Source organism: Engraulis encrasicolus, chromosome 21 (genome assembly GCF_034702125.1).
Source record: "Engraulis encrasicolus isolate BLACKSEA-1 chromosome 21, IST_EnEncr_1.0, whole genome shotgun sequence".
In the NCBI taxonomy this organism is placed as follows: Eukaryota; Metazoa; Chordata; class Actinopteri; order Clupeiformes; family Engraulidae; genus Engraulis; species Engraulis encrasicolus.
The window spans coordinates 10,930,281-10,949,128 of NC_085877.1; the positions used below are offsets into that span (position 1 = coordinate 10,930,281).

Here is an 18,848-nt window from a genome sequence, read left to right on the forward strand (position 1 = left end):
ACACACACACACACACACACACACACACACACACACACACACACACACACACACTGATTGTATTATTTTGGGGGCGGGGGCAGAATTGGGTCCCAATTTTATTGTATTGAGTGGGGAGGGGAGCTTTCAGATGACTTTGTTCGGGTCCCATCCAAAGCTCTCAGTGGCCCTGAGAATGCATGTGAAGGTAATGGCAGACCGTCTGAAAGGCCCGGGGCCAGACATTTACCGTACAAATGCATTGCAAAATTCCATGACATGTATGTACAGTACAGAGGTAGTTGTTTTGAGACATTGCAGCTCAGCTGAACGTCTAGATCAGCGGTTCTTAACCTGGGGTGCGGGCACCCCCTGGGGGTGCACCAGAGATTTCAGGGGGTGCGCGGAATTTTGTTTGTGTTGAGGTTGCGACCAAAATTCTGCTTGGGAACATTATAATTAGGTCAATTTATGACAAAATTAAAACACATTTGGTCCCCAGTTAAATTAATTAAGGTATTGATTAATGTCCCAAGCAAGGATCATTTCAATTAATCACTTAAAATCATTTTTAGTAAGTATACACATGTAGAAGTTTGGGTTGGGGGTGCGCGGCTTGTCTTCAGTACAGGTAAGGGGGTGCGTTAAGGAAAAAAGGTTAAGAACCACTGGTCTAGATCACATTACCTACATCAGAGCCGTGTCCCTACTATGTTCTTCACGCGGCAATGCATGCATACTCAATGAGGAAAGACCCTTCATAATACCATAGATAACGTTTTTATGGACCTGTATCTACTTCTGAAGGGCAACAGTTCAAACCAAGGACAAACCGATTGACAAATATCTTTTTCCCATCAGCCATTACTGCACTAAATTAGTAATTGTAGTTTCATACCTACGTACAGGATGAACGTGGATGTGTATGGCTGTGATATGTGTGGATGGTGCATGTGAGTGGTTGAGACATGGATATGTGGAAGTTTTTTGAGTAATTTTCCAATATCTTTTTTTATCATAATTATTTACGGTTTCTCGGAACAGGGACTGCTCCATTCCATTGTAGTTGTTAAAATGATCAATAAAAATACATATATATTCTTTTTTCTGTACTCTGTTCTAGGCCTATACAAAATGATTATCGTTGAAAATAAATGGAGTGAACACTACGATGATGATTTCCCGGATGAATGTAATGATGAGTATGATGGGCGAAGAAAAGAGAAGATTCAAGGGTTCAGAAGATTCAAAAGGCTTTATTGTCTAATATATTGCCATATTAGGAAACGGTCTTTTGATTGAGGGCAGCAAAGCAAGGGGGATGTGATAACTGCAGCAACCACCCCCTAACGGCAAAACTGGTGAACTAACAAAATCCCGATCCTCAGGTACTTAAGACCATTGCGCCGTGCGTGACTGCTGGGCAATATGCATAGTGCCGCATTGATGCAGAAGAGGATGAGGTTGCATATTCCTTGCACCCCTTGGTGTGGATGGGGGTTCCAATGCAGCACCCCGACGGTGTAGATCACAGTGGCGAAAAATACAATCCCAACCATCATCAAAAATAAGTTGAAAAGACAGTGGGCGATGATCCCTTCGTGCCGTGGGAAAGGGTGCGAAGGGCGTTGGCGTGGGGGTGGCGTCGGATGCATTTGATAGGCCACAACCCAGAGAACAGCAGCAGCAACTCCAATCAGGACAGACAAGGAGGCCAAGATCTCTTGGTAGAGTGGTGGGGGAGGGGGAGGAAGTGGGGCTGGCGGTGACTGCAGGAGTGGGATCCATTGCCAAGTCCAGGCGGCCCAGAGTACAGCAGCGACAACTCCGATCAGCACGAACCATTTGGAAAGTCTTCCCATGGTCGTGCACTGGCTTGTGGCTGTTGCTTGGGGGTTTCCTGCAGTTGCTGCTGAATAGTACATTTTGGGAAATTGACATTTAGATTAACAGATATAGGTTTTATATTCTAAACAATCTAAATATTTAATGGCAAGAATTCACACAGATGACGTCTGAACTGTCATTTTCAGATTGAAGAGATTGAATAGTGTAAATATGAAGATTTTTGTTGCAATAGGACTTCAAAGAGGTAGATATTCTCCATTGTCGTAATGTATGTTTTTGTTGACATGATAATGTACAAATGCTTCACAATCAACCCCCCACCCCCACCCCATGTCTGTGCACGCCGCTGCGCACACACACACACACACACACATTTATGAATAAGAATCATGTTAATAAGAATCATAGGAACAGTGCTTACCTTTGCCACGGACTGAGTCAAGGAAGTAAACACTGGTGAAGGTGTGCGATGACAAGCTCTACAATTCATGAAAATAAATAGGACTTAACACACTCATGTCGTGATGGCAAAACATATCGGTGTGTTGTGCAAACATGTCAAATTAGTCTATTTGTATCTCATGGCATTAAACCTGCTTTGATATACACGTAGACTAATAACAGTGTGCATGTGTAAGCCTTACTTGTGCTACGTTTCCTGCTGCTTGAATCCATCCATTCCATCCACTGAGGAGTTAAGGGAAGGGTATGGGTAAGGGTATTGGTAAGGACTTGACAAGTCCTTTACCAGGCCTTTTTGAAATATCCACAGAATTCTTCAGCTCCCATGGAATGGAATTTTACTTCAAATGCCTATTTGTGACATCATAGTCTTACTGTCTAAACTTCTATTTACCTCTCTCGCTCTCTCTCTCTCTCTCTCTCTCTCTCTCTCTCTCTCTCTCTCTCTCTCTCTCTCTCTCTCTCTCTCTCTCTCGCTCGCGTCTGTGAAGGTTATAATCCATTCAGGTCATAGTCAAAAGAGTTTAGCTAGTAACTGGGCTTCTAAAAATAGCTTGAATAAGGTAGCCTAGAACAACTATTCTGATGAACTATCAGGGTAATTTCACACCTTGGACTCTGGAATGTATGAAACCTCTGTGTGTGGGGAAGGTTTTTGAGTACCTTTCTAATATCTTAATATTAATTCATACTTTTTTTCTTTTAAAAAATCTGTTAAAAAGACATTTCTATTCTGTTTTACTACAAATCACACCTTGAGACATGAACATGCATGGATATAAAGGGTGATCTCCACTCTGCAGATATAAAGAGTATCATTCATTCATGTTAGAATGGTTTGTATGTAGGATTTCCAGTGGCATAACATGCTTAAAGATATAGTAGTAAAGCAACACAAGAGAGTGCTCATTCACAATCTTCACAATATGCATAGATTTTCTCTGTCTGCGCGCACAGCTGAGGATCCCTCAGCAACCTCTGATTGTTTGGAAACTGCTCTCACTCAAAAAAAATGCACTCACATGATTGGCTGCTTAGCATCTTGCCCCTCCTCAGCGTGAATGTTTGTAAATGGGAAACCTATCTATCGTTAGGGGTGGTAGGGTGGGGTTTTGTGATAATGGTGGTGCCCTTCCACCTCCTGAAGATGCAGCCCAGCCCAGGGCAATTGCCCAGTTAGCTCTCCCCCAGTCTGTGGGAATAGCATGGACAAAAGGGGGAATGGCATGCGGCTACTGGTTCTACAAAAGACCAAACAATTCTAATTCCGATGTCTTATGTACTTTCAGCTTCCCTCATCAAAGGATCCAAAACAATAATTCCCCATAAGGACATGGCAGCCCCTTGTCCAGCACTTGTCCTGGCACACAGTGCGCATGCACACACATGTGTGCACACGCACGCACACACACGCACACACACACAGTACAGAGTACATTCCCACTCTCGCCCTCTCTCCCTAATTTTCACTTCCTGCCTCTCTCTCCACCTCTCCCCCACACCCACTCACCCTCCCTCTCTCATTTCCTGCTGCTCTCTTAATACCCCCCATCTCTTTATATTCCTTATTCTGCCCCTCTCTCCCCTTGATGTGAAATTGACCATTAGCAAGTTCACTCTGCCAGATGTCTCAGTTGTCAAAAACAGAACGCATAGGGAAAAAAACCCATACATAAAGGAATGGAATATAACGGAATGCAACGCAGAAGATAATTGGCACTCAGAATGAAGAGATCTGACTACACAAGGACATTTTTCCTGCTTGCGTCTATCGCTGGTGCCTATTGCGGCATCACATTTCGACAAGAGGGTGAGGTCATGAATCTGTATTTTCCAGAGTGGGGAGGAATGGTGGACTACTCTGTGCTGTACAGGGTTTATGAAGATGGAAATCTCCTCCTGGTCAACTGCTCAGAGCCCCATAGCCCACCACCTGAGGGCTACAACATCACGTGTGACCCGGGGTGGTCCAACATACGCCAAACCTTCAGAATCAACAGCCTTGCCCAGACAGGCCGCTACCGGCTGGAGGGGTGGACACAAAGCAACATCACTCACCGTGAAGGCTTCCATCTCATCGTCTGTGCACAGCGTTTAAACAGAGTTTCCCCACCTGCTCCTGTGTCTAGTGAGAAGGTGGCAGGGGTGAGCAGTGTGGAGCTGTGTAGGCTGAATGCGACCCTAGGCAATGGCACGGCGCTGAGGGTGTACAGGTGCGACTACATGTTCTTTCTGGTTGTTATTGAGCTGTTAAGACATGGCCCCTGTTATAAGTTTGCTGTTACCAAATCGTAATGTACTTGTTGCTAAAGAGTTTGTGTAATGTCATAGAAGTGTAATACTATGGTCTTTTCAATGCTTATTACAGTGTTCCACAGGCAGAGCGCCATGCATTATGGGGCCTACATGGGGCCTACATGCATAAGTATTGTACCCCTACTTTTTTTTTTACCATTGTTACCGTAAATGCACATGTGCGGTACTGTAGATCTTAGAAGTAGAAAAATGCAGTGTTAATTCAACACCTAGAGAGTACTCTGGGACCAAAGTCGCTCTAGAATTATGTCCTTAATTTCCTTCGGGATCAGTGAATGTTTGGAATGTTACTCTAAATTGACTCTACAAGTGGTGAATTAACAAAACTTCCTTTTTTACAGTGCATAATGCTAAAATGCAAAAATCTCTGCCTAGTCCTGATCAACGTGCTCTTCTGACTTAGCTGGCCTCTGACTTAGCTGGTTTCTAGGTAAAATAATGTGTGTAACGTGTTGCTGTTCAAATGTTACAGGTACGACGACAGTTCTCTAGTACTGGACACCAGCTCCTCTCTGGAGCCGCTGGTGGAGGATCTGAAGGGCAGACTGCAGCTGGAGCTGGATCACCCCCACCTATCTCGGGTCACCCTGCACGGGATGTCTACGTTATGGTTCTCATGCACCATATGGACACAGGACCAGTGCCAGACATATAATGATGCACAAGGGGAGTACGCTGGACATGTCTTCACCCATGAGGGGAAGAGCGTAACCCTTCCATGCATTTCAGACCTGTCGGCTCTCCTCAACCCTTGGGTGCACTGGGGCACACCCACCGCTGATGTCACAATTGAACAGGCTGGCCCACAGAATGTGACCCACCCACAGGAAGTGATGTATATGCTAAATGGCAGCCAGTCTGGGAATTACTCTCTCATCATCCCCGCTGTGTCCGAACAGCACGCAGGGAAATACTCATGTCAGACCGGGCTTTTTGCACTTACAACCATAGACCTTTTTGTGTGCCCTCAGTCCCTACCCTTGGACGTGCTGTTTTCTCATGGAGAGAGCGTGTCTGTGCCCTTAACTTTAAATGACACAGATGACAGTAGGCCACAAGTCTACTGGTACCGTAAGAAAGACCTGCAGTCAGAGGAAGATCTAATTTACCCTGCTGACGGCTTTGTGGAAATACCAGGGCAGTTGGGGAGGAGAGTGAGTGTCAACGAACACAATTACACTCTGACCATCTCCAACCTCACAAAGGAGGACAGTGCTGTGTTTACATGGAGACGGTTTACCATTGACCATTTTAGTTGTATGGAGGGCAGCATCCACCTTGTGTACAGGGATTCGTTTAGGCTGGGCTCTCTGTACGGTCCAGTGCTGGGCTGTGCTCTGCTGGCTCTGGTGGTTGCTGTAGTGGTATGGGTGACAATGAAGACCAGAAAAGGCAACGCAGTCTCACACCCCTGGCATCAGTTTTCCATGCCATTTGAGCAGGTGGCAGTGTTTGACAGTGAGGGCATTCCTGCTGTGTCTTGTGTTGACGCGGCCCCCACCGACCAAGACCCTTCCCTTAACCTAACCGTCAGTGAGGTCATGTTGCCGCCAGGGCGTGATGTTGAGTACATACCTTTGGCGTCAAATACATTGTCATCGCCAGGTGAATGGCCTTGTTCACATGAGACATTTAACTCTGAATAAAACTTAATTCCGCTTTGAAAACATCATGCAAACACTGCATAATTCAAAATTAAATGAAAGTGCAATGTAAACGTGACAGAACTATTTAAATCTGAATTATTAATTCTGAATTAAAGGCACCATGTAAACGAGGCCAATGAGTTGAAAAGTGATGCATCGGTCGGGATGAGATCATGTTGAAAAAGGAAAGGGTCTGAGCCTGAACCCACCATCCTTCTCAACATGCTGAGTGTGTGTGTGATAGGCCCAAATATTTCCTGTCATTTGGCATTTCCTGTTATTTGGCACTTCCGTTTACTGTGTGAGGATGGGCGGGCCCATACAAACAAATGTGTGTGTGTGTGTGTGTTTCTGTGTGTGTGTGTGTGTGTGTGTGTGCGTGCGTGCGTGCGTGCGTGCGTGCGTGCGTGCGTGCGTGCGTGCGTGCGTGCGTACGTGCGTGTGTGTGTGTGTGCGTGTGTGTGCGTATGTGTGTGTCTCCCCTTGTTGTACCCCCCTGGTTCACTCCCTTGCTTGGTAATAAAACAGAAAATCATTCATGAATTTGATTTTTTTATTACAGGTTTTATTCAGTCTTTAATATACAGTACATGCACACAGAAAGGCTAAGAGAGCACGACCTCATTCAGAGATACAGTATATAAAAATCAAATCAATCAGAATGTATTTGGCACAATATCACAACTACATTGTTGACTCAAAGTTCTTTCATTCACACACTCAGGTCACTACTGGCAAAGTGGATATACCGTACAAGAGTACAAGATATACCGTACATGTACCCATGACATGACGCCACATAAAAACCACGCAGGCATTATTTTCTACTTCTGTCAAGTGTCAATGTCAGGATACAGCAAGGATACAACGGGCATATCTCCATTAAGTCACCATCATTTTATGTAAAGAACTTGATAAGCAGGTCTTTAACCAACACACACCTTCTGTGTATATATAATGTGTTGAAAAAGAGCACCACCCCTTTAAAATACAGTATGCAAAACCTCAGCATCACTCTGATCATGGTCCTGAGAACTCATAGGACACGCAAAAAGACAGACAAATACACACACAATGTCATTGCAATAACTGGAGGGGTCTATCTATGGACACTGGATTCTGGGTAATCTGCAGACCATCACAATCAGAATGCAGTCTGCCATCACCCATAAACTACTGATGGAGAAGTAAATAGTCTGCAGGGGAGCATCGTAGCCTATCAGAAGCCATTCCACAGGTGGCTCCTGGGCACCGTTCCCTAAGGCAATCGCTACAGCCACAAGGCACGGGCCGTGCAGAACCAAGTAGCTGACCAGCGACTCAACCAGCAGAGTTTTCTCTGTGACGCCTTTTCCAGCGGCCTCATGAGGCTTCGCCTTTGAGCAAATCAAGATGCACATCGCAGCATGGATGAACACTGGGATCAGAGTAGTGACAGTTAAAAAACTCAACGTCTCAAAAATAAAATAAAAATCGTCCCAACACTGCGTAACTCCACCAACAACTCTAATGAGGACAAATGCAATGAAGGTGAGGAAGATAGAGCATGGCAGAGAAGAAAAGACAGCAGCAAAGCGAGGGCGTGTAGCAGAAGCAACTCCCTCTAGCGCCACCAGCTGGTGAAGAAACAAACTCGCAAGCCGAACTGCAAAACTGCATGTAATACCAAAGAGGACATGATGGAGAAGCATGGTGCATATTGCAATCAGGTGTGCTGCATCGATGATGAGGAGGGTGGTGATGAAGATCGACTCTTTGCCCCCAGATTTCCGATATTGACGCAGCGTCCTGGCAGACCAGACCAGAGCAGCCAATCCTCCGATCAGACCAAACAAGTTGAAAAAGTAAATCTTGGTTCTTCCATCATGATCTTCCATCCACCAATACATATATTCCTGGTCACAATCTCCCATTGTTGTGTCTTCAACTGCTGCTGAAGAGTAAACAATTAAGATGATTCAAAAACCATTCATTTGAAAGGGGGTAAAAACCCTGTCAAACTCTTTTTGCATATCATAGTTCCCATGACCTGTTACTACCACAAGACTACCTGGGTTACTTCTAAGCTATAACCACATTTAGTGACATCCACCATACAGCAGCTGCCAAGACATGCAACCACTTCCTGATACTTTTTTTAAGGTTTAGAAACCTTATTGATAACACTACTGCACCCAATTCATAGTACAGACAGATGTACTTTAGAACATTGGGAAAAAACGTTATTTGTAACATTAACAATACTGTTTCATTACCTTGTCTGATTCATAGTTCATACAGAGTATACATACAGTTGTCATGTGCTCAATATGTAGGCCTACATTACTGCACCAAAATGATATTAACTAAATTGGATTTTTCTACTGTATGTCTAATATTATATAATAGCCTATATTATATAATTGGCTTATATCCATTGTTCAGTTCAAAATCTTATTCAGAGTTAGGCACAAACCCTCCTTCCTTTAAACTTTAGGCACAAGTAGATGGACGTGTGTGATGACTAGGTCTAAGAGCATAGGAAAGCTAATACGAAGACTGCAAATTATTACATTGTAATCTCTAGCTATTTAAGTCTGTCTTACCAGGTCAATAAGATTGGGGCACTGATGACAATACAGTGTAATATATTCTATGCATTAGTCTATTCAGATATTTGAAATAGTAATATACTGTACAATAATATTTTTCACAATACAGCAGTATAAATAAAACATTGATTGAAATTAACATGTACAGTAGGCTGGTAGGCCTATACATACAGTGCCCTCCATTATTATTGGCACCCCTGGTTGAGATGTGTTAAAAGCCTTAAAATAAATTCAGTGTTTATTGCAGAAGAATACTGTCACACTGAAAATTGTAGAAAAATGTAGCCTTCAACTCGAATGAATTGTAAGAAAATAAAAAAATACCTGACTAAAAAATAATTATTTTTCATTAAATCACCTGTTCCACAATTATTGGCACCCTTAACAATTCCCAGGAAATAAATATAATTGAAGCATTTCTGTCATTTCTACAGTAGTTTACAAAGTTTACCAGAGTATGTAGGAACATTTAATTAGTAATTCATCACTTCCTGTTTCCCTGGGGTATAAATATGACGTGACACCGAGGCCATTTCTCTTATCCACTCTTAAACATGGGAAAGACAAAGGAACACAGCATACAAGTGAGGCAGATGTGCGTCGACCTTCACAGGTCAGGCAGAGGCTACAAGAAGATTGCCACTCAACTGCAGCTGCCCATATCCACTGTGAGAGGAATAATTAAGAAGTTCAAAACAACTGGAACAGTGGTAAACAAGCCTGGACGAGGACCCAAGTTTATTTTGCCACCACGCACAGTGAGGAGGATGGTAAGAGAAATCAAAAGATCTCCAAAGCTCACTGTTACAGAATTACAACAAATGGTAGCATCCTGGGGTCACAAAGTCTCCAAATCAACCATCAGGCGCTGTCTACACGCCAACAAGCTGTTTGGGAGGCATGTACGGAGAAAACCTTTCCTCACTCACAATCATAAACGCAAGCGTCTGGAGTTCGCCAAGCGGTATTGGGGCTTCAACTGGGACCGTGTGCTTTGGTCAGATGAGACCAAGATTGAGGTTTTTGGCAACAAACACTCTAAGTGGGTCTGGCGTACCACGAAAGATGCGCATGCTGGAAAGCACCTCATACCCACTGTGAAGTATGGGGGTGGGTCAGTGATGCTGTGGGGCTGTTTCGCTTCCAAAGGCCCTGGGAACCTTGTTAGGGTGCATGGCATCATGAATGCTTTGAAATACCAGGGACATTTTAAATCAAAATCTGTTGCCCTCTGCCCGAAAGCTGAAGCTGGGTCGTCACTGGGTCTTTCAGCAAGACAATGACCCTAAACATATGGCAAAATCTACACAGAAATGGTTCACCAGACACAAAATCAAGCTCCTCCCATGGCCATCTCAGTCCCCTGACCTCAACCCCATTGAGAACCTGTGGGGTGAGCTGAAGAGGAGAGTACAGAGGAGAGGACCCAGGTCTCTGGATGATTTAGAGAGATTCTGCAAAGAGGAATGGCTGAAGATCCCTCTTTCTGTCTTTTCCCATCTTGTGAAACATTATAGGAGAAGATTAGGTGCTGTTTTGTTGGCAAAAGGGGGTTGTACAAAATATTAACACCAGGGGTGCTAATAATTGTGACACACATTATTTGATGTCAAATAATTATTTGTTTATGTGGGATTTTTTCCCCACTGAATAAATGCACTTGTATTGAAGGTTGGATTTTTCTCTTTTTTTCCATTAAGGTCCCATATTATTTAGAAAAAAAAAATAATAATTGGAAGCTAAAAAACACATCTCAACCAGGGGTGCCAATAATTATGGAGGGCACTGTATATTTAAGCAACGTCATCCTTACCCAAGTCTCAGATGCACACGAATATTGGAGCATCAAGGTGCATCTCTACTTCCTTACTGCTTCTCTCTCTCTCTCTCTCTCTCTCTCTCTCTCTCTCTCTCTCTCTCTCTCTCTCTCTCTCTCTCTCTCTCTCTCTCTCCCTCTCTCCCCATCTCTCTCTCTCTCTCTCTCTCTAACTTCCTGTGGTAAACTTCCTGTGCCAACATGCTGTGTGACTCAAGAGAGATTGATATTCTCAGTGCTCAGTAGTGCTGTATATTTATGGGTCCTACCATACCCTCATACTGGAATGGTTGAATTGAGAAACACTTACTGGAGAGAATTTTGAAAGGCACATGTTTATTTAATCGAATCTCTATCATTTGGTCATGCCATTGAAAAAGGAAGATTATTGGTGGGTGGGGTGAAAGTAAACTTTGGTTTTAGTTTTAGTTTTTTTTTTTACTTTTGTTTTAGTATGCAGCTGTTTAATGTCTCTCTCTCTCTCTCTCTCTCTCTCTCTCTCTCTCTCTCTCTCTCTCTCTCTCTCTCTCTCTCTCTCTCTCAGGCTGTGCCACAGAGCTTGTTGGGTGAGAGGTTACAGGTTACTGTGGTTTATTGATGGTTAAGTGGCCTCATTCTCATCCTTGCAGCATTAAATTGTCTTGTTTACAGTGGTGCTATTCTCACAAACAGTCACTCACTGCACTGACTACAACAAGAAAGCCCTGCAGCGAACACGTCTGGGAAGATCATCAAGGTCATCCGGTCCAGAACCACCAGGCTGGCGAATAGTTTCATCCATCAGTCCATCAGAATGCTGAACTCCCTCCACCCCCTCCCAACACAGACTGCTCCAGCTACCAGGCAGACAGGAAGCTAGGACCCTTCAACTCCCCCCCCCCACACACACACATTCTCTCTCTTCTTCTTCTTCTTCTTCTTCTTCTTCTTCTTCTTCTTCTTCTTCTTCTTCTTCTTCTTCTTCTTCTTCTTCTTCTCTCTCTCTCTCTCTCTCTCTCTCACTCTCTCTCTCTCTCTCTCTCTCTCTCTCTCTCTCACACACACACACACACACACACACACACACACACACACACACACACACACACACACACACACACACACACACACACACACACACACACACACACACACACACAGTTAAAACTGAACCACATGTGACATCACGGACAGAGAAACCAAACTCTGCCGTACTCACACTGCATGACATCCACTATAACATACAAGACACATACATACTGTACACATATACTTACATGTCCTAAATGTGCAAGAACACTGCAAAAAAAAACCAAAAATATCAACAAGCTTATTATTCTAGTTTCAAGTAAAAAGCATCAAGTCAATCTTAATTTAAGTAAAAATCACTTATATTACTAAGTGTGCTAATTTAACTAGTTTGCTTTGAACTAGAAATTTTAGACTTTTTAGACTTGTGTCAAGACATTTGCCAGTGGGGCAAGTAATGTTTTCTTGGTCAGATTTCTTTACTCTTGTCAAGTACTAATACTTTTTGTAACAAGTAAAGAAATCTGACCTAGAAAACATTACTTGCCGATATCTTCAGACATTTCTTTAGAATTTGGACTCTTTGGAAGTTTGGAGTAGCAGACTTAAACCTAACTGGCTGGTGAAGAGGCTATCTGAGGCTGTCATGCTCTGGCTATGTGGTGTGACTCAGAACTCAAAATAGCTCAACAGGAAGTCTTGACATCTAGGTGTGAAACATGTTTTCTCAATAATATTATGCCTTATATCAGTGTTTCATTAGCTTGTGGTAGCTCGTCTTTTCAAACGTAATGTCTCAGCCGTAATGTCAGTTTGGTCCAGATCAGCCCAAAGGAGTTCATCAAATGTTTTGCTCTTGTGTATTTGTAGGCCTACATTTCACCCCTTTAATGTAATCATTACTTTTAATGAGGCCCTCTGTCTGTACTGAGTCAGTAACCGTTGGCATCAAACCCTGTGCTGTTCCCCACTGAGGACGGATGAAATTAATTTGAAATGCAGTTACTAGAGCTGTGGTTAGCAAAATCTGCAGTAAGATCATTAGATGACCCTTTTGGTTAGTAATATATACCCTCCACTCTTTGTGGTTTGAGTTTTGAAGTGCCTTTTCAGCAATAATACATGGTAAATATACAATACATGCATTGATATATTTTTATTCAAAGTATTTATATTCATTTTGATTGAAGACCAGGTTCAGATAAGGTATCTAGCCTATCTGTTGCTGGGAAATAAATGAGGCTGTTATTCTTCAGCTACACAAAGGCCAAGGGGCCAAGCCAAGGAAGGGCCTACCAGGGCCCACAGGCTCCAAGGGGCCAAGGACGGGCCAACCAGAGAGAGCAAAAAGAAGAAAAGGCTACTGTTCCATTCAGGGTTGTCATACAGGGGGTTATGTGTGACTGAGTTACCAGGGCCCCATGTACTAGCCTAGTCCTGACCATCCCATAATACTACCATTTCATGTAGTGCGGAGCCAAGTCTCTTGCCGGAAGTACGTAGGATGGTGCGTGAGGCTACCCATGTACAGCTCCAAGCCCCTTTATTAGAATATCATGAAAAAGTGGATGTATTTCCCTAATTCCATCAATAATGTAAAGCTTTCATGGATTGTAGATTCATTGTTTATTTGTTTATTTCTACATATTTTGGCTTCTCAGTTTAAAAAAAAACCCTTAAATTGAGGATTTCACATTATTCGAATATTGTGATAAAATCAAAATTTCCTTCTGAAAAAAAGAAAGAAATTCGGGTCATATCAAATCAGTCGAAATGTGGTACACTACATCTTCTACATAAGTCAATGTTCAATACTTGGTTAGGAATCTCTTTGCCTTAATCAATGCCATGATGCGTTTCACATTGACGTCAATGGCAGAGGCATGGGAGTTATGGAAGCCCAGATATCCTTTGCCGTCAGCTGTTTTTGTTTGTTTGAGATGTCTCATTGCAGTTGGTGAGGGTTCAGAATCATAGAGGGCTTTCAATGCTCACGAGAGATGCTACAGTAGTGCATACAGTTCATCATAATCATGAATAAATTATAAATAAATAACTTTAAAATACTGTAACTTGAAAACATTATTGTACATCATCTTTAAATTCGATATGTTGTAATGCTACAATTCTCCAGCACTGAACACATACACGTACAGGTGTGGACCATTTCATGCAGTGCATAGTAAACTCCACATGAGGGCGCCAGCACTTTAGGCTTGAAGATGAACCATCATTTTCCTCTAGTGGAGGATTTTGCTCTGAGCGTAAGAAACGTCAGTCAGCAGTAATGAAAGTAAACCTAAATTAATACAGATTGATATACGAGGGTTTTTCATGGTCGATTCAGTAGACACATGAATACGTTAATGTATGGACAGGTGTATGTAGAGTCAGAGTTCAAGTCTGCAAAGGTCCTCTACAGTATAGGCCTACAGTAAAATCAAAATCAGGTCCTCAAACACAAGTCTTGGTTCAATTACCATTAGTACTTACATACAGTGTAGGTTATGTAAGAAAACTTTTAATGATTTCTGTGTGTATAGTGTCCCTGGAAAAAGGCAAAAGCTTATTGAAATATAATCAGGCCATATGGAAGATATGTTTGCCTTTGGCCAGACAAATACACGCACATGCACTCATTCACATAAAAGTCTTTTCTAGTCTGCAGTCCAGAACAAAGACTGGTGGTTCAAATGGCAGAACAACTCAAAGAGACTTGGTTCAACACCCAAACACTGTTCAAGACATATTGAAGATGCAATTTGAGAGAACAACACTTTTGGCCTTGGTAAAAGATGGTGTAGTTACAGTATCATTGACCCTCAGGATTGAAGGTTCAAGCCCAATAGAGCAAATTGAGACTGTGGCTATAATGGCTGTAGCCCAAAGGTTGCCGGTTCGACTCCCGACCCACCAGGTTGGTGGGGGGAGTAATTAACTAGTGCTCTCCCCTATCCTTCTACATGACTGAGGTACCCTGAGCATGGTGCCGTCCTGCAGCACTGCTCCCTTTCGGGCACCATTGCGGACTGCTCCCTGGCACGGGTGAAGCATGAATGCAATTTCGTTTGCACTTGCAATTGTGTGCACTTGTGTGCTGTGGAGTGCTGTGTCACAATGACAATGACAATGGGAGTTTCTCAGCGGGGCTTACACGTTGGCTTTCACTTTCATGTAGAGTGGAAGAATGGTCTCAGTATTGTGGTAGAATATTAATGCTATTTATGAACAATAAAAAACAAGCCAAGAAGTCGACATAATCTCATAATCATTATCTTTATTTCTGATTTATACATATTTCATGTCTGTTCATATTTTCCCCCATTTTTACATAAAGAAACATGTTTTTTTATACACATATAGATTATATGCTTCATTTATGTCTGTATATATGTACACCTTAAATAAACATTACATACAATACCATAGGAAGGTAACAGTGCAAGGATGAGCGTCTGCTGCTGAGAGCCAGTCATTTTGTCTTGGTAACACTCCTGTCTGCTCTGACTGTGTGTGTGTGTGTGTGTGTGTGTGTGTGTGTGTGTGTGTGTGTGTGTGTGTGTGTGTGTGTGTGTGTGTGTGTGTGTGTGTGTGTGTGTGTGTGTGTGTGTGTGTGTGTGAGCTGTCTGTCTGTGTGAGAAAAAGAGTGTGTGTGTGTGTGTGTGTGTGTGTGTGTGTGTGTGTGTGTGTGTGTGTGTGTGTGTGTGTGTGTGTGTGTGTGTGTGTGTGTGTGTGTGTGTGTGTGTGTGTGTGTGTGCGTGTATCGCACGACTTGCACACGGCAAGTAACCACGGAGACGCGATCTGGATGCATATGGAAAAGGAGGAAACCATGGGAACACTGGAACACTAGATGCATACAGGCATGCCACACACCAGACACATACGCCACTACAACTATAGTGGCAAACCGCTCAGTGAGCGTTTTGTTGCAAACTTGTCAGTCCTAATGTGCGTAAGAGCTGCGGTAATGAGCAGTTCTGAGAGTGTACTTGTAGGTATTTGTGTCCATAATAGAGAGTGTGTGGAGATCCAGTAGTGCAGAAATGGTGCATTCTTATTCAAAATGAATGAATTGGAGATAGAGAGAGAGAGAGAGAGAGAGAGAGAGAGAGAGAGAGAGAGAGAGAGAGAGAGAGAGAGAGAGAAACAGGAGAGAGAGAGAGAGAGAGAGAGAGAGAGAGAGAGAGAAGAAGAAGAAGAAGAAGAAGAAGAAGAAGAAGAAGAAGAAGAAGAAGAAGAAGAAGAAGAAGATGAAACTGAGAATGGAGTATGAAAAAATGAAAGCTGCTGAGAAAGTTGCAGAAAGAGAGTGAGAGAGGGTAAGGCAAGTGTTCTTTTAAGTACAAGGGGACTAAAAACCAAATGTCTGCTCCATACGTTTTAAGTAGTTTAGCTTCCTCAAAGCTACTACAGTACAATAGTGCATGCTTTCGGATGGCATTGCATGACCACAGAACTCACAGGAAATCCATTTAAGTCATTACCTAATGAAAAAATTCTCCTTGGTTTGAAATGAAGAAATGTGATAGAGAGAATAGGAGAAAATGTAGAAATGTGTCACTATGTGACACATCTCTGCAGTAAGTAAGTAACCCAAAATAAATAACAATAACAAAACGTACCAAAAAAGTAGAGAAAAAAGTGTTAGGCTCCTCAGAGGAAATGAATTGAGCATACAGTACAGTATGTCCAATGTACTGTGAACAAACATTGCATATCTCCCCAAGGTCTCCAGCCTGGCCAAAATAAAAAAACAAATAAATAAATATAAATACAAAAAAGAGCAGAGATGACTGACAAACAAACAGAGGAGAACGGTAAAAAGTTGAGGACATCAAGAAGAAAAGATGGAGAGAAAGATGGAGAAGAAGAATGTTTGAAGAATGTTTTGAAGCAGCTGAAATCAGCTCAATGAAGTTCATCAAACATTTTGCTCTTATGTACTGTGAGGTTGACATTCGGGATGAAAATGCTAATGCTAACAAACATAACGAAAATGCCCATGCCAAAGATGAGCCAAAATTAAATACTAGTATAACATGAACGGGAGATGATCCGGAAGAGGTAATGACGTCCTAAAACACCTGTCTTACCCTCAGACATGTTGATCAAAATAGTATTTTCACCTGTCACTCTTTACAACCTCCCTTTCATTACCAGACAAAAAAAAAAAGAAATGGTCTGACCTGTGTTGAGCTAAAAATAATAAATAAGACAAATGTGTGTGTGTGTGTGTGTGTGTGTGTGTGTGTGTGTGATATCTAAACCACACCTCAGAGCTCCATAAGGGCCATGATGCCTTGAGTATATTAACGAGCATTTCATTTCCGTAAGCCTGTCCAAACACGCGTGTCCTGTCCTAACCCCCATCTCTGACAATACACCAGCACTACTTCCTTATTTACATGGAAAATAAAAAAATACCTCCCTTTACGAAATGCATATTTAACACCCTGACATTGGTTGTTCCTCTCGAATTCTCACCCTTGCTTGGACAAGTGGACAATTCGTCAAAATAAATGAATAAACACATATCGAAAATAAAAGGGCTGACAAGAATGTTGCCTGTCCTTTCAGTTCAGTTCAGTCTCCATGCACAATGTTTTTTTTTGAGAACTGACGAACAAGAATAGACCCAAGAACGAGGGTTAGAAAAAAATGATCAAGAACAGGGATAGAAGTGACCCAAGAACAGAGCTCGACATGGTTTGACAGTTGGCTGGACCAACACATCTTGGCTACTAAGGGGTTGTTCAACAAGAGATGGGCAACCTGTATTCATTTGCTATAATCCAGGGCCATCATCCTAATGGTCTGGTTTTACCTGGCCCAATTTAACCAGGTCTGCATTTCCCAAAACATTTAAATCGTACTTAAACCTAAGTACTACTTAAGCATGAGGTGTCCCACCTAGGCACATACATCACACACAATAATCGTATAGGCCTACTCACTACGTATACCTACATACCAACATTGTTTTTCGCACATGCAAATGAAATGCTTGCGCAAAGTGCAGGTGCGATGTAAAATAAACTTTTATTATTTTATTATAAACTTGTATAAACTTTTAGTGATGATGTGAGACCTATTTCTGATATATTGCCAAATAAAAGGGGCTCCTCATTAAGCAGGACTTAGTCTGAAGTACAACATTAGAGTTTTTTGGGAAACACAGCCTAGGCAATAAGACATACAATTGGACAGGTAAAACCGGGTCATTTGGAACATGTGGCACTGCATTCTAAACGAATGAGTCCAGCTTGCCCACCACTGAACGAGGCTAGAGGAACTCCGGAACAGGTCCCAGAACAGCTCTGGACAAACAGCAGACCAGATCAAGACAGCGGTGACACCAACAGATTAGACTAGACACTAGACTGGGCCACCTACTGTATACCAAGGCCTTGCTCAGCAGCCATGTCGTCTGAGTGTGTAACAAGTTGTTTGTTTTTTTTTCTTCAGAGGCAGAGTGCAATGCCCAATACACATACAGTATAATTCTATTAGTTATTCATCTTCTACAAGTAGTAGTTATTTGGCATATGTGGTGATGATTGACAGGTAGATGAACTATTGTCTCGTGATGGAAGAATGGAGCTTGTACGTACACAATCAGTCACAGTGAATGAGGAGTGACACGTTGGGAGAGAGAGACATGATGGAAGGGTGTTGGCTCTGGTCCTCATTCAGTATGTGGTTGGTTCATGGACATACGTGTGATTGTTTTTTAAATTTAATTATTGCAAAAATACCACTGTCAACTTTATAGTATAGTATATTGTATACCCACTGCTAATTATGCTGGTATATATACACAAGTTGCTCCCATGCAAACTGAAGCACCTTTCTTTCATTTCGCTCTTTCTTTGAAAAAACAAGAAAAGATTTCCGGTCAGTATGGGTAAGTCTACAAATCTTCATAGACAAGTAAAGCAAATTTTACCATTTCCTTCTTTGTTTGTTGACTTTTTTTTGCATCCAGTCAACATCAGAAACTTCTGCACACAGAGTCATTCCCTGTCCTGCAGCTTTGAAAAGATTTTCTTTTTTCTTCCTTCTTCTTGTTCTTCTCTTGATCCATCATATCACTCAGTTTTTGCATGTGCAAACTTCAAATGAACTTCTTGCATTCTCGTTGCGCTGGACCGTTATAACTCCTCGATGTGTTGTTTTGTT

At 42.4% G+C, this 18,848-nt stretch overlaps 1 protein-coding gene and 1 long non-coding RNA gene across 3 annotated transcripts; one reads left to right on the forward strand and one right to left on the reverse strand.

Annotated features, from left to right (window-relative positions):
• Positions 1-1,215: 1,215 nt before the first annotated feature.
• Positions 1,216-2,601, reverse strand: LOC134437523 (uncharacterized). Of its 2 annotated transcripts, none has more exons than XR_010032400.1 (3): positions 2,472-2,601; positions 2,249-2,306; positions 1,216-1,888 (listed from the first exon to the last, which is right to left on the reverse strand). It is a non-coding gene; the product is annotated as an uncharacterized LOC134437523 (long non-coding RNA). The 2 variants fall into 2 exon arrangements; XR_010032399.1 differs by having other exon boundaries at positions 1,216-1,891.
• Positions 2,602-3,891: 1,290 nt separating this feature from the next.
• On the forward strand, positions 3,892-6,971 carry LOC134437524 (uncharacterized). The gene is made up of 2 exons (XM_063187015.1): positions 3,892-4,502; positions 5,078-6,971. Exons 1-2 carry the CDS (start codon positions 4,015-4,017, stop codon positions 6,249-6,251), a joined length of 1,662 nt encoding a protein of 553 aa, XP_063043085.1. The 5' UTR covers positions 3,892-4,014; the 3' UTR covers positions 6,252-6,971.
• The last annotated feature ends 11,877 nt before the right edge of the window (positions 6,972-18,848 follow it).